This window comes from Rhincodon typus, chromosome 12, assembly GCF_021869965.1.
Source record: "Rhincodon typus isolate 14 chromosome 12, sRhiTyp1.1, whole genome shotgun sequence".
Lineage (NCBI taxonomy): Eukaryota > Metazoa > Chordata > Chondrichthyes > Orectolobiformes > Rhincodontidae > Rhincodon > Rhincodon typus.
Window position 1 is genome coordinate 2,103,776 of NC_063343.1, and position 14,410 is coordinate 2,118,185.

A 14,410-nucleotide genomic window follows, 5' to 3' on the forward strand; every position below is an offset into this window, starting at 1 on the left:
CCACCTCAAGCTCCACCCCCACCTCCTACCTACTAGCCTCATCCCGCCTCCTTGACCTGTCCGTCCTCCCTGGACTGACCTATCCCCTCCCTAACTCCCCACCTACACTCACCTTTACTGGCTCCAACCCCATCTCCTTGACCTGTGTGTCTCCTGTCCACCTATCTTCTCCTTTATCCATCTTCTATCTACCTCCCCCTTTCTCCATATTTATTTCAGAATCCCCTTCCTCCTCCCCCTCCCCAATTTCTGAAGAAGGGTCTAGACCCGAAACGTCAGCTTTCCTGCTCCTCTGATGCTGCTTGGCCTGCTGTGTTCATCCAGCTCTACATCTTGTTGACCCAAATCCTTTATAGCCATTGGTAAATGTAGACAGGGCTTGGTTCAACTTTAAATTCAGAAGTTAGCAATGTCACAACTCACCTTGATAGTGTACTACAAAACAAGCCCCCATATTCTCACAGTCATGATAAATGTGGTAAGACTTGAAACAAATCATCCACAGACCCCAGTTTACCTGAATGACAAACTCACGTTAAAAGGCACTCACCAGATTTCTATACTTTGCAAGGAAAATAAATCACAAACAAATTGTCTAATCAATGGCCAAAAGGACATGGCAATTGCTATGTTACAACTTTATAACTTAAAAACTCTACCCCTTCTTAATTTTCTGCTTTTAACATACAGACAGACACACACTGGCAAAGAAGTCAATTATGGTGGAAAATGGGAAAAAAGAATTAGGGAAACAGAGTTCGATAGCACCAGTCTGGCCCTGAGATCCCTTGCTACAAAGACCTCCAAGCTCCATGCACAGCAGTAACTTCCCCAACCAGAAGTTAATTCATCCACACACTAATTTACCTATATGGACCCTCAGAACAGTTGCACAGCTTAAGAGGGAACATTGGTCTAGACCACAGTATTCGATGAATTCTTTGTTGTCCTTCCTTTCAATTCTTTTTGGTTCTTTGCTATTGAGACACAACTGTTTGTGCATTGATGCTCTTCATTCACTGGTTGAGATTTCATCCTCTCACTATCTATGAAGGAGTTTTATTCCTCCTTCAACAGGGCACTTGCAGAGAAAGGTGACTGCAAGATAGCTAACTATTACTGGAGACTTTCAGGTACCTCTACACAAGACAGAGAGAAATTTTAAGGTGCTTGCTGTTTGCAAGCTGATGGTTTGTTGCTACACTTAACCTACACAAGCCATGGTCATTTGGTCAGAAGCCAAAGTGTCAAGCACTTTTCCTTTAGTTAAGAACCAAATGGCTCTGTAGTCTTTGCTTTTACTGTCATTATTCAGCACAACATTGAGAGTTGTAATCAATGTGCTCCACTAAAAATGATTTTAAAACTAGTCATCTCTTTGCACATTCTCCTGCGTTCAAATAAAAAAAAGTGGTCTTTACATGACTCCACCCTTAAGAATGATGAATTGCTATTTCAAACACACTACATCAAGATATGTGACAACAAAATTCGAGAGCTTCAGTTGCTCTCTTTATACTCATCATATCGAATTGTTTCTCATCTTTTATATCCTTAAATTAGTTCAGCATTTTGCATCCATGACAACCCATCCACAATCTCATTATCTTTACCAGCAATGTGAATAACATTTATACTGAATGGCTGAATCAATAGACTCCACGTAAACAGCCTTACATTTTGAGTTTTTGAGTTTTAAACTTCTAAACAGGATCTATCTTCTTTCTTTCCCCATGCAATTCTAAATTTGGACTTATTTCCATTTTCATCTTTAGCATAAATGGTTTAGACACCACAGTGCTAACAATGGCAAACAAACACAAGTTTTTCTATTCCTCAAAATAACACATTTTTTGTATGTAAACAATGCAAACCTTTTTCACTTTCGCTCTCCTCAGAATGGTGAGGTCACAGCTTGCATGATTTCACTGCAGAGACTGTGTGATATTAACCTGACAGTTAGTATCATTTTTTCAGCATCACAGATTTCAATCTCCAATTTAAATTTAATGCTTAATACAGTCTCCGCTGCATTAAGCAGCACCGGGTGGTCTGTAGCCTTAAGCTAGAGATTCCACATTCATTTGCGACGAATTCATTCCCTCAAAGAATTCAAGATTTTTGGCCTATCAAGTATTCCTTTGTGACGTGGTTAATTAAAAGTGCATTCTCTCCTTTACAGCCCCTTAGTCTTTCAACCACAATATCCTTTAGAGCTTCCTTTTCTTACCCCTGTTCAGCTAGGAACCTCCTTCTTTCCCTCTGCACCCTTTGTGTAGCCAACTTCTCTCCCCCACCCCTTCTGCCCCTTTCATCCCCTCCACCGTTCTTAATGTCCCTTTCACCTGGAGGCTACCAGGCCCATTTTGACATCTACTGTCTGATAGATCTGTTTACTTACTTTCTGAAGTGGAAGAAACGGCAGGAGACTGTTGATTCATCATGATCTTTAAACTTTCGATAACGCACTAAACGACATTCTCTGCACTTGTGTAGGTGCGGCGCAACATTGATACATGAGCCATCTTGCAAGAAGGATTCTCCAGACTGCTTCAGCTTTCTCACCTTACACATATCCTTCAAAACCGACTGATCAACAGAAACTGATGGACAGAAAAGACACTAAATAAAGAACTCATTACTTATACATGGGAGAAAATCCGCCTTCATCGATAAACATACTTTTAGTCACCTACTATACTGGCTAGCTTTTAAAAAAATATTATGGATTGGGGGCCAGTAATTACATGTTTCCTTCAATAGCCTGGAGATGGCAATAGTGAATCACTTTCCAGAGCCCATGTAGTCCATTAATATAAATACAGCCACAGTCTTCTCAGGAGGGGGTTAAGATTTTGATTGTGCGTTGTCGCAGCTGCACTCATCCAGACAGATGGGAGTATCCCTTCATACTCCTGACTTGTGGCTTGCAGACTGTGGACAGACTTTGCAGGGTTAGTTGGTGAATCATTTTCCACAGAATTCACAGCTGATCTGCTCTTGCAGCCACAATATTTATGGATCTGATCCAGTTAAACTAAATAGAAGTGAAATACTGGATCCTGGAGATCTGAAATAAAAACAGTGAGGAACAAACTCAGCAAGTCTGGCAGCATCTGTAGAGGTAGAAAAAGAGAGTTAACACTTCAAATTCAATGACTTCATCTGAAGACTTGAAGGCTCAAGCAGTAACTCCTTTTCTCTCTCTATAGATGCAGCCAGACAAGCCAAGTTTCTCCAGTCCTCCCTCTTTACAGTTCAGTTAAAGTTTCTAGAGAGTGATGAGTCTCAATGTTGAATCACACCATATCCCTTCTTTCAGGAAAGAATGCCATTAGCATATTTCTCTGCCCTTTTATATTTTAGATCAGTCAGCTCGCATGCTGGGTTCTGCAAAGTGTTGAAAAGGTGCATTAATGGGAATAAAAGTATTGCAAGGCTAAAAAGTGAACTAGATACACTTTTTTTAAAATTCTATTTCCCACAAGTGACTAAAAAAAGACTAAAGTCTACCTAGTTCAATTTCTTCCTTCCTGGTATGAATCACATGATATAATAGCATTGATGGTGACAAATTCTAGCAATCATCCCTATCAGTTAATCCACAACATGTCCAGATACAAGGCAAGGAAAACCATCAGTGGTGAACAGCTTTGAAAATCACAGTTCAAAGTCCTGAAATATCTGTGTGCAACTTGAGACCTGGCAAATGTAGCATGCTCAGGAGAAATAGGTGACTTTAGACCATAAATCACCTGTTCCTCAGAAGCATACTAGTTACCAGGTTTCAAATTACATATAAATGATATTTTAAGACATTGACTTCATCATGTTTACGCTCTTCTAAAAATGGCAGTTAAGTTCCTGTTGTGTGTGGATTTCTTCAAGCCCAAAGTGGTTTAGTGTGGATAAGGATATTCACCCTTCTGATCTAACTGGAAAAGTCTTGTTGATCTAACTGGATGAGATGTTGTGTAAATAATATAAAGTTTATTATATTTTGACTGCAATTATTTACAGATTACATGTCATAAATTAAAAGGAGGACAGTTAGGACTGCACAAGTCCCTGGTCTGTCTCATGTAAATTATTTCCTAACTTTGTTCAAGCCCTTGTAATATCACACTGCATGGTGTTTACAGAACTCAATCAAGTCTTAACCCTTTCACACCTATATAGAACAGTTCCCATGCCATTGATTCAGCAGTGTTATTTAATAAGGACTGCAGTTGACCATGAAAAGCATACATACTGTACCTCCACTTGGCTGTATAGCGAAAATGGCTTTTGCCAAGTACAGTTAGAAGCTGCTTGAGCTCAAGTGTCTTCCTCATTTGTTGCTTGCTGTAACAATTTTAAAAGAAACACTGTTTGAAAACTCACCTTCCAAATTTAACCGGACTTCCTCTTTACATCTCCATAATACCATAAGATGTAAGCCACTTGTCCCATCAAGTCTGTTCCATTATTCAATGAGATTATAGCTCATCTGATAATTCTCAACTCCACTTTCCTGCCTTTTTCCAATAACAATTGATTTCCTTCACTGATTAAAATTCTGTCTCCACCTGCCTCTACAGCCCTCTACGGTAAGAATTCCAGATTCACGGTCAATGGTGAGAAAAAAATCCTCATCTGTCTTCATTGGGAGACTGATTACTCCAAGACTATGTGCTCTCATCTTAGACTTTCCTACATGGGGGAACAACCTTTCTGCATCAACCTGGTCAAGCCCCATGTAATCGTATATGTTTCAATAAGGTCTCGTCTCATCTCATTCTCCAATGACTACAAGCAAACCTACTCAGTCTTTCCTCCTAAGAAAATCTCTCCATAACTAGAATCAGTTCAGTAGAAAGGTCACTGGACTGAAAATGGTAACTTTTTTCTTCACAGATGCTGGGAGACCTGATTTTTTCTAGCAATTTCTGTTTTTGTTTGTTTGAACCTAGTGAACTTTCTCTGGACTGCCTCCATTGCCAGTATATATTAAATAAACTAAAAGGTATGACAGTATTTCAGGATCTGACTAGTGCCTTTGATCATTTTCGTAGGAATTGTATAATTTTACACTCCAAGTAAAGGCCAGCAGTCCACCTTCCTTTCCTATTACCCACTGAACTTGGGGCTAGCCTTTTGCAGTTCATGTACAAGGGCACCAAATCCCAGAATGCTGCAGCTTTTTGCAGCCTTTCTCCATGTAGGTAATATTCGGCTCCTCTATTCTTCCTACTGAAGTGCATAACATCACATATTTTCACATTATATTCTACTTGCCAAGACTTTGCTAATTCATCCTGTCTACATCCCTCTGTAGATTCATCGTGTCATCCAAATCTCAACCAAACTTCTGCCACATTTCAAAAATTCTCCCATGGAAGCTGAAATATCCTTCTTGTTATTTAGAAACTGATTTCAATAAGAATTATAGTCATAGAGAGGGAAACAGACCCTTCGGTCCAACTTGTCCATGCCAACCTGATATCCTAAATTAATCTAGTCTCATTTGCCAGCATTTGGCCCACATTTGTCTAAACCCTCCCAATGAATATACCCATCCAGGTGCCATTTAAATGATATAATTGTACCAGGCTCCACTTCCTCTGGCAGTTCATTAACTGCTCTTCCTCTTTCCTCCCATTTTAAAGTACCCTTGTTTTGATCTTTCTTTTCCAAAGTTCCAAAACAATGCAACAGCTTATAAAACAGTAATTACCACTCCAATAAATCAAGGAAATTAACTCTAACACTGAAAAATACTTAAAAAGGGAGCAGGTCTCACAGCCACAATTTTCTCCTGTCCTCCATCCTGGATTACCCAGAAGATAGTAAGTGAATGGATCAACTTGGACAAAATTAAAGTAAAGGTAATTCCTCATTAGCATATAACTATCATTTTCTAAACAATACAATTAGAGAGTGGGATTCAATACATCTATTTTGCTGCATTTTTATTTGCAGCTGCCAGCATAAACCCAGTTTTAGAAACCGAAATAATTGCAATGTCTTAAGAGAAGGTCCTCAACTGAAAAATAAAGCTTAAATTACTAGTTATTGAGGAATATATGCAAATACAGAGCTGCAGCACAGAGCCCTCTGAAATAGAGCAGTTGCAGTTCCAGCTAGGCACAAGCTGTGTAATCACTTCTTTGCCTGGCTGGAATTGAAACTGCAACTATCCTTCTCAAAACAGGAGCAGCATTAATCTACTTCAAATTAGCATTTGAAACACTTGGTGTCATGAATAGCAGACAGACTTGCTGCAGAATCTACATTAGCTAGCCACAGAAATTGGCTCGGAGGTGTCACAAAATTCTATGGTGCTGCGCAATCCTGAATAATATTTACAGTCAACACTCATGACCCAGAAGCAAAGTCACATCCAGAGGGAACGAGATTAAATTTGAGATAGAGAGCCTCGTTGTATAAAGCAGAATGATTCATAAAGCAGCTAGATGCAAACGATTAACAGGCTGAATGCGGATTTGCGACCCTTTCCAAACATCTCACCACATCAATCAACTCCGATGCAATGATGCTCATGAAATCAATGAGACTGCCAGCACATTTAGTGGTTAAATGAAATCTTTGTAAACCAGAAATCCCAAAACAAATCCATATCTTTTCCCTCTAAGAAAGAACTCGTCAGGGCAATAATAGCTCCAGGATTCATCAACAGAACCATCATCTATTCTGTTATGGACAGCCTGGTGTATATTTTCTGTTATAAAAGCAGTAATCAGGGTAAAACACTTGAATATCAATTAAGGGGCCTTTGTTCTGTTTAGAAGCTGTCAGCACCAGGCACATAACACTGTTCAAGCAGTGCCTGAGTTGCAAAAGGGCTCCGGTCTTGAGTCTGCTTGCAAGTTGATTTGTACGCAAGTCAGAACGCAATGAAGACCAATATAAAGTAGCCGTTCATAAATAGAGGAATGGTTTCTTGTCAGATCGTGAAAATTATACCAATGCACAGGATCAAATTCCTAAGTACAAGCATTCGTAAGTCAGAAGTTCGTAAACTGGGGTCCCCTGTATAACGTTATAAAGGTGGATAAGCCTGTAACTTCAATGCCATTGGATTCCTCTAGAGTCACAGGAGTAGCCAACCAGAAAATGCACATCCTTTTCTGATTTGGCTCTCTATTGAGTTTGTAATTGCGCACAATGCTTCAATTGAAAATTTAGAGCAAATGATACTCTCCTCTCCAGCTAATGCAATCAATGTTTTGCAAAGGACAAATGGCTAGTTTAAATACCCTGTGTACTCCAGCAATTGGTTTTACAGAAAGATATTGATGGAAAGGTATCAGACATCCAAAAAAGGATGAAAAGCAAATTCAAAATCCAACAAATAAAAAACAAGAAATTGTCTCCCTAAAATGTACACTTTACCATTAAAATGACATTCTATGGTTCCAATACACAAAAAAACACTGCTTCTGGAAATTTGGTCTCCAGCCTAACAGAGAACTGAACAATCATTTGCTATGAGTAGGTAAACCAACATCCAAAGGGGATGCCAATTGCTGGTGCCAGAATGAGTAACTCATCAGCCCACCATTTGGATAGGTAAAATGTAAAGGAAAACTAAACTTGTTCTCTTCACTAGAGTTATTGCAAATTCAACCTCATTTATTTATAGCACTGTGAACTCACTTTTTGGAGGTCTTCCTCGAGGCCGTCCTCTCCCACGCCCTCTCCCCTTTCCTATATGTTCCTTGTTCCCTTCGCCATTTGGCTGTCTTGTTTCATGCAAGTAAGACAGATATCCTTTTAAACCAGTCTTTGATTGCAATCGCATATGCACCTCAGAATCACTGAGATCTGATAGGTCACTGTCGGTAGCTGAATCCGAGTCCTGCTTCATTCCCAAGCTTCTTTCATCTAAAGCAAACCTTCTCTGATCGAACTGGGACTGCTGACTGGGTGAACCATCAAGGCCATTATCAGATACACTAATGGCAAACAGAGGCTGCTGCTGCTTGCCAGAATTGGGAGTGTCTGAGAGAGTTTGCAGATGTGGACTGTCTGGAACTACAGAACCAGAAATTGGGATTGCAAGGTTTCCTGCACTATGATCTCCAGTTGGACTTGTGGATAAGGTTGGCATCTCAATATTGGTTGCAGCAAATGGGGTTTCAGGAGACTCTGGTCTGGGAGTACCTAAAATTGCTGTCTTTTGTGGAGAGCAAAATGGAGGTGAAAAGGTCTTTGGAAGCTCAGTTTTGTTGCCACCTACATCTGATGTCATTTTCTCAGGCTTCTTCCAGTTAATCAACATTGGGGGTTTCACAATAACTGATGCAGGAGCAGAAGCTGCAGGCCGTATAAAATCACTTCTGAACAGACTTGATTGTGATCTGCTTGTGGGCAAATTATCCACATTTCCCTTTAGATCTGTAAATCCAAGGAATGGATTGCCTCCTGGAACTATAGGCGTTTCCTCCTTTAGAAGGTCTGGTGGTTGAACAGACTGAAGAAACTGAAGATTAGAAGCACTCCGTGGAAAAGCTGGAGTTAGTGTTGGCATGGCCTCAGGAGGGTTCTTCTTCTCGGTATCTTGTCCATGTTTACTTCCTGCATGCAACCCAACAGGAATTCCAACTGCCTGCGCCATACCACTTTTCTGGCTTGTGGCAGCAGAAGCCATTTTAAAAGAATTGAAACTGAGAGGGTCATTGGATAAACTTTCAGATATTTCAGTGAAGTAGTTGCTCTGTGGAACATTCTGAGGCATGCACTGGAAAAACAAGTTATTTGACAGACTGCCCGAGTCCATGGAGATTTTGGTGCCAGCTTTATTCTCAGATTCATCAGTCACATTCCTGCCAAATCCAAATCCAAAGGACTTGTTCTCTTGGTCAAATGATCCATTCGCTCCCTCATTACCATTTCTCTTTGGCTCTTCCAGAAGGGCTTGATTCTTAACTGATATTTGAAGTGCACTGTCTTCGGTTAAAGCTCCCTCATTTAGCGTTTGGCAAGGATCTGCACACCACTTTTTTAATGGTTCCCTGAAGTCGCAAAGAAAACACTCATTAATTTAGGAAATGGAATTAGTAAACTATAGATTAACCTCAACAGTGCAACACAGAAGCATTGAAGAAAATGATGGAAGTCAATCAACGACCTTTCAATGTTTTAAAACTATTACTACACTAAAATGTATTTATATTAGGTACGTAGATTTTAGACAAAAGCAAAACACTGATGATGTTGGAAATTTTAAATAAAAACAGAAAATGCTAGAAATACTCAAGGTCAGACAGTATTGAAAAGTCATCCTGACCTGAAATACGAACGCTTGTTTCTCTCCACAGATGTTGCCTGACCTGAACATTTCCAGCACTTTTTGTTTTTATATGTGGTTTTGAAACACTAATAAAAATCCAAAACTGCATCTTACTTCTTACGTATAGGTGAAAACTGGGCTGTTTTCTTACAGGGTCATTACATTTCACTGTTCAGACTGATGTTCATGCACAGTTAGAGTGGTAGGCTTATTTTCAACCTGAAAACTCCAGGCATCAGCAGCTTAATACATCTATACTTGACAAAAGTACAAAACAAAAGCACAATATGGCTCAGTAGTGCTCAAAGTATACTACAGCACAAGTACTTCCTCGAAAGCATACGACATCTGAACAACTACATGGCAATATGCCAGACTGGAACACCCAGGAAACTTTCCAGTTTCTCTACAAGCTGTAATTTTTGATTCACATCACTGGTGATAGTTCACAAACAACTGTTTCTTGTAGATTTAAATAGCAAGCTAAGAATGATAGAAACATGGTTACAAAGCATACTTGAGTTTATGCGTAAGCAGCAGGAAAGGGGCCTCCGAGAGACAGTGGGTTGTCTTATAAGTTAGACCGACAGGGCTTCGTTTCACTGGAGCTGAGAAGAATGAAGGCTAACTTGACTGAAGTGTACAAATTCTGATTAGTTTTGACAAGTTGGATGTGAAAAGGGCATTTCTTCTTATTGATTAGTCAATACTAAGGGAGTATTGTTATACAATTAGGGGATCCTCTTTTACAACAGACAGAAAAAATTTGTCTTGCCTGAGGTTTGAGAGACTTTGGAACTCTGTCTCAGAAGGCTGTGGGGAGGTAATTTAATATGTTTAAGATGAAGGCAGATTACAAGAATCAACAGCTATCAGAGATAAATAGAAATGTTCAATTTGAAACAAAAACGATCAGCTATGGTCTTGAACGTTGGAGCAGGTTTACGGGCCAATGTACCTACTTCTGCTCCTAACTCATATGTTGGTATTATTTTTAAATAGCGAAGGTGCATCAAAGAATTGACAGTGCTGATGTATCAGTTGATTGATTCCATACTCTTCACTTTTAGCTTCCTCCATCTAAGTTTAGCTAGACATATCTAGGACACAAATACTCTAGTTGAGACTACAAACAGCATAAAAATAGGTCATCCATTTCTTAAAAATAACTGCCCAATTACTAGCAAACTGTGCGCATGAGCAAGATTGTTTTAAAACATTTTGAGCTTCTTGATCAACCCACAATAAACGTCACATCCTGGGAAGGTTAATTAAAAAAGGTTCTAAGCTCTTGCCACCATAACCAGGAATTCTTGTTACTAAGGGCATCTTTTTCCCCTCCTGGGGAATTGAAGCACAAGCACAATTTAGTTAGGTGATTCCACCATCAGACAAAATTTAAATCTAAAGACTTAGCCACTGTATATGACACAAGCGACAGACACAGCAACTGGAAAAAGAGTCCAAGGGAAACCAAGACAAACAGGAATGGATTATTAAATACTTTCCTGTTACTGGATTTGCTGTACTCTCTCAAAGTATCTCCAGCAAGAACCTTATGGATTCTAAACAAGATTCTCTCAAATCATAGCTTAACACTGAATATTTGATTTTTGTGGTTATACAAGTCAATGCTTTCCCACTTACAAACAAAACAGAATTATAACTAATCCCAAGATTTTGAGGAAAGACTGGGTGCCAACAAGCATTAGGCAAACTTCAAGCCTGACAAATTTATTAGAATTCTTTTAAGCAAGTAACAAGCTGATTCTATGACAGACTACCAAGTTCTCCTTACCCTTTAGCAGTACCACATGTCTGCTGTACTGATGCTAATGATGGGTCCTTTGAGGGGTCCAATGAAGAAGAATTTCCCAAGGGCTTTTCTGATCCGGGAACAGATGAGCCAGTTGTCTGCAGATTCTTACTTCCCTGAAATGGAGGAAATAATAGTTTGGAAAATAACGCATGTAAAAGAAGTTTTGAGAAACAAATGTTAATAATTTCAAACCTTACTAAGAGTTTTCAAAGAAAGCCAACAGCATTTTCAAATTTCTTAGACAGTTAACAAATACAAGGTCACTGAAAGACTTACTGAACTAAAGAAAAAACAGTTTCATGAGCATCAAACCATAAGTGACCACTTATAGAGGTCCCTTTCGTCAACATCTCAGTTGAGAAGTTTTAAAATGGGTTCGTAAGCACAATCTACCAAAGACTCACATTCACCGGTCAATGTACATGTTGGGATACCTACAGGCCCACGTGCTACAAGATCAATTGTATTGGCAATCTTGGAAATAGCACAATGTTGAGATAAGGCATATCAACATTATCTGGCGTGATAACAAATACCATGATCACAGCATACCGCAAACACTCATGAAAAGGCAGAAGTTCATTACTCTTGGCCCTCAACAGTGCCCAGTCTACATCAGATTACGCTGAAAAGAGAAGGTGTGTCAAAATTTTGACTAGGTGAAGGCAGCTGTCTTACTCTGCTACCACACAGTAAATTCATGAATGGTTTTCTGTACTAACACGCTGCTGTCAGTCATCTAACAAAAGAAGACATTTTGCCTATCACGGAAATGAGTAATACGAAGTATGTGTGTTAGCGCTGTTGTGATGAAAGGTGTGAAGGTCGACATTCCATGACTGGTGGACTGTACACAACACCACATCCTGTTGTTTGGAAGAGGCACAATGAGCCTCCTGTACGCTGAAGCACTTCTGTGCTGTTGGTCATTCACAAATGGCAGTATGCCACTCATGCTCAACTAGCCTGTGCTTACAATCCTCAGAAAAATATATCTACCATTAGATGTGACTCTGGTATTGGAAATCATGCATTAACAGTTACCCCGGAAACAAATTCAAAATCATTGCTCATGTTCACAGTGCGATGCATTTGCACATGATAGAAGTTACATACATGGAATACAGTAAAAATCATGCCTTTTTATTTTTCTGTAGACTTAATTGTGGAATGAAATGGGAAAAGATAGTTTCAGAAACCAAAGATTGCCACAGATTTATTGCAGTTTTAAAGAGCACATACATACTAAGCACTGTTTACACAGCTGCTCTTTCAAGCAGTAGCTGAAGTGCAGTTTGCAGACGAACTGGAGCCAAGGGATATAAATGAAGATTCAGCTGGCTGGTCTGTAAATCAGTAAGCAGTTATAGGTGACCAAGGTCCTCTGCCCGCCAACAACTATGTGATTGATTCTCAGGTAGCTGAACAGCTTTGGACTGTGTACAAAGCAGTTGGAACCGATCAGACCTCCACCAGCTCAGGAGCTCTCTCTGTTCTCTGCAGTAAAAGCCACACAAAGCCTGAAGAAAACAAGTTTATCTTTCCTTCAGCATTTGCTATAAGCTGTGGCTTTTAATTATTAAGTCAGGGCCCTTTTGTAAGAGTGATCCAGCCACCTTCACCTCCTGCAAACCCGTGAAAACATCAAAAGAAGGAACACAGAGAAGCAGCATTCTGATCAGCACATGAACCATTTCAGCAGATTCTGTGAATGGAGAACTTTGAACTCTCTTCCCAGTTTTACCTCTGCCCTTAACACCCACGTATGCTTTCGCACAGGTGCGTGTATGCATGTTTTCAATTGGATTAGAGCTTTAACTCTTAGAATTATTTACCGAAAGTTCATAATTGTTTATCTGCAGCTAGAGTCAATTTACCTGTAATAAATAATAATTCCCATGAAGTACAGAAATCTGATCTATGCTGTCTGTCAACCTGTCTGAATTCAGGTAAACTAGGGTTTGCAATGTAATTTTTAAATGTCTTTAACGTTTGTAATGATTCTAGGAAGAGTAGGGCTTGATTTCCATCATGCTACCCCAGTGACAGCGTAACAATACACAGGATGCTGTCAGTAAAGGAATATACTGCACCATTTAAAAAAAAGGGTGATGGAGGCAGCCAAACGCTTGCATATCTCCATGACAATGCCCCCAGCGACCAGAATATACCTGCCTGATCTGAGAACTAAGATTGATGGTTAACTGTTTTTGTTGCATTTCCAGGCCAATGATAGCCCAATCAATCAATTAACACCCTCTCTCATGCTGTATAAAACGTATAAATGGACAAAAGGCTTCGACTTCTACTTCCAGGCTCCTTTTAGAAATGTTTAAATGTGATTTTTACAATAAAAACAAAAAGACTTGTTCACCATTCCGGTCACTCCTCATTCAACATGCTAAATCTCCACCTTTGTCTCCAAGGGACAAATGTTTGCTTTAGTTATTTTTCTCTGCTCACAGGTGTAAAAGGTTTTATATTCTATTTTATATTCCCAGTTAGTTTAATCCTGCTTCTTTACCTCTTTCTATCAGCTTTGGGTCAATCTTTGCCAGTCTCTAAAAGTTTAGCAATCCAAATGAGATCGGTTCCAGGGATTTGGCACTTCAGTTATAGTGTCATAGAGATATACAGCACAGAAACAGACCATCTGTCCAACTTGTCCATGCCGACCAAATAGCTAAAATTAATCTAGTCCCATTTGCCAGCATTTGGCCCATATCCCTCTATCCTCTTCATATACCCATCCAGATGCCTCTTAAATGTTGTAATTGTAGCAGCCTCCACCACTTCCTCTGGCAGCTCATTCCATATACGCACCACCCTCAGCGTGAAAAGGTTGCCCCTCAGGTCCCTTTTAAATCCTTCCCCTCTCACCTTAAACCTATCTCCTCCAGTTTTGGACACCCCCAACCCTGGGGAAAAGACCTTGTTCTTTTTACCATGTCCATCCCCTTCATGATTTTATAAAGTCCTACAAGGTCACCCCTCAGCCTCTGATGTTCCAGGGAAAATAGCCCCAGCCTACTCAGCCTCTACCTTTCGCTCAAACCTTCCAACGCTGGCAACATCCCTGTCAACCTTTTCTGAACCCTTTCAACTTTCACAACATCCCCCCTAGAGCAGGGAGACCAGAACTGCATGCAGTATTCCAATAGTGGCCTAACCAATATCCTGTACAGCCACAACATGACCTTGCTACTCCTATACTCAATGCAATGACCAAAAAAGGCAAGCATACCAAATGCCTTCTTCACTATCCCATCTACTTACCAGTCCACTTTCAAGGAACT

The 14,410-nt window shown here is 39.9% G+C and overlaps 1 protein-coding gene across 3 annotated transcripts in view; it reads right to left on the reverse strand.

Annotated features, from left to right (window-relative positions):
• The window catches only part of LOC109931051 (lysine-specific demethylase 3B-like), a 145,769-nt gene that overhangs the window by 45,652 nt on the left and 85,707 nt on the right, over window positions 1-14,410 (reverse strand). For all 3 annotated transcript variants that reach the window (XM_048603569.1, XM_048603568.1, XM_020530395.2), the window contains exons 9-11: window positions 11,094-11,227; window positions 7,660-9,017; window positions 2,402-2,603 (exon numbers count right to left, since the gene is read on the reverse strand). In XM_048603569.1, the coding sequence (XP_048459526.1) occupies window positions 2,402-2,603; window positions 7,660-9,017; window positions 11,094-11,227 (1,694 nt within the window). The remainder of the gene's footprint in view (window positions 1-2,401; window positions 2,604-7,659; window positions 9,018-11,093; window positions 11,228-14,410) is intronic.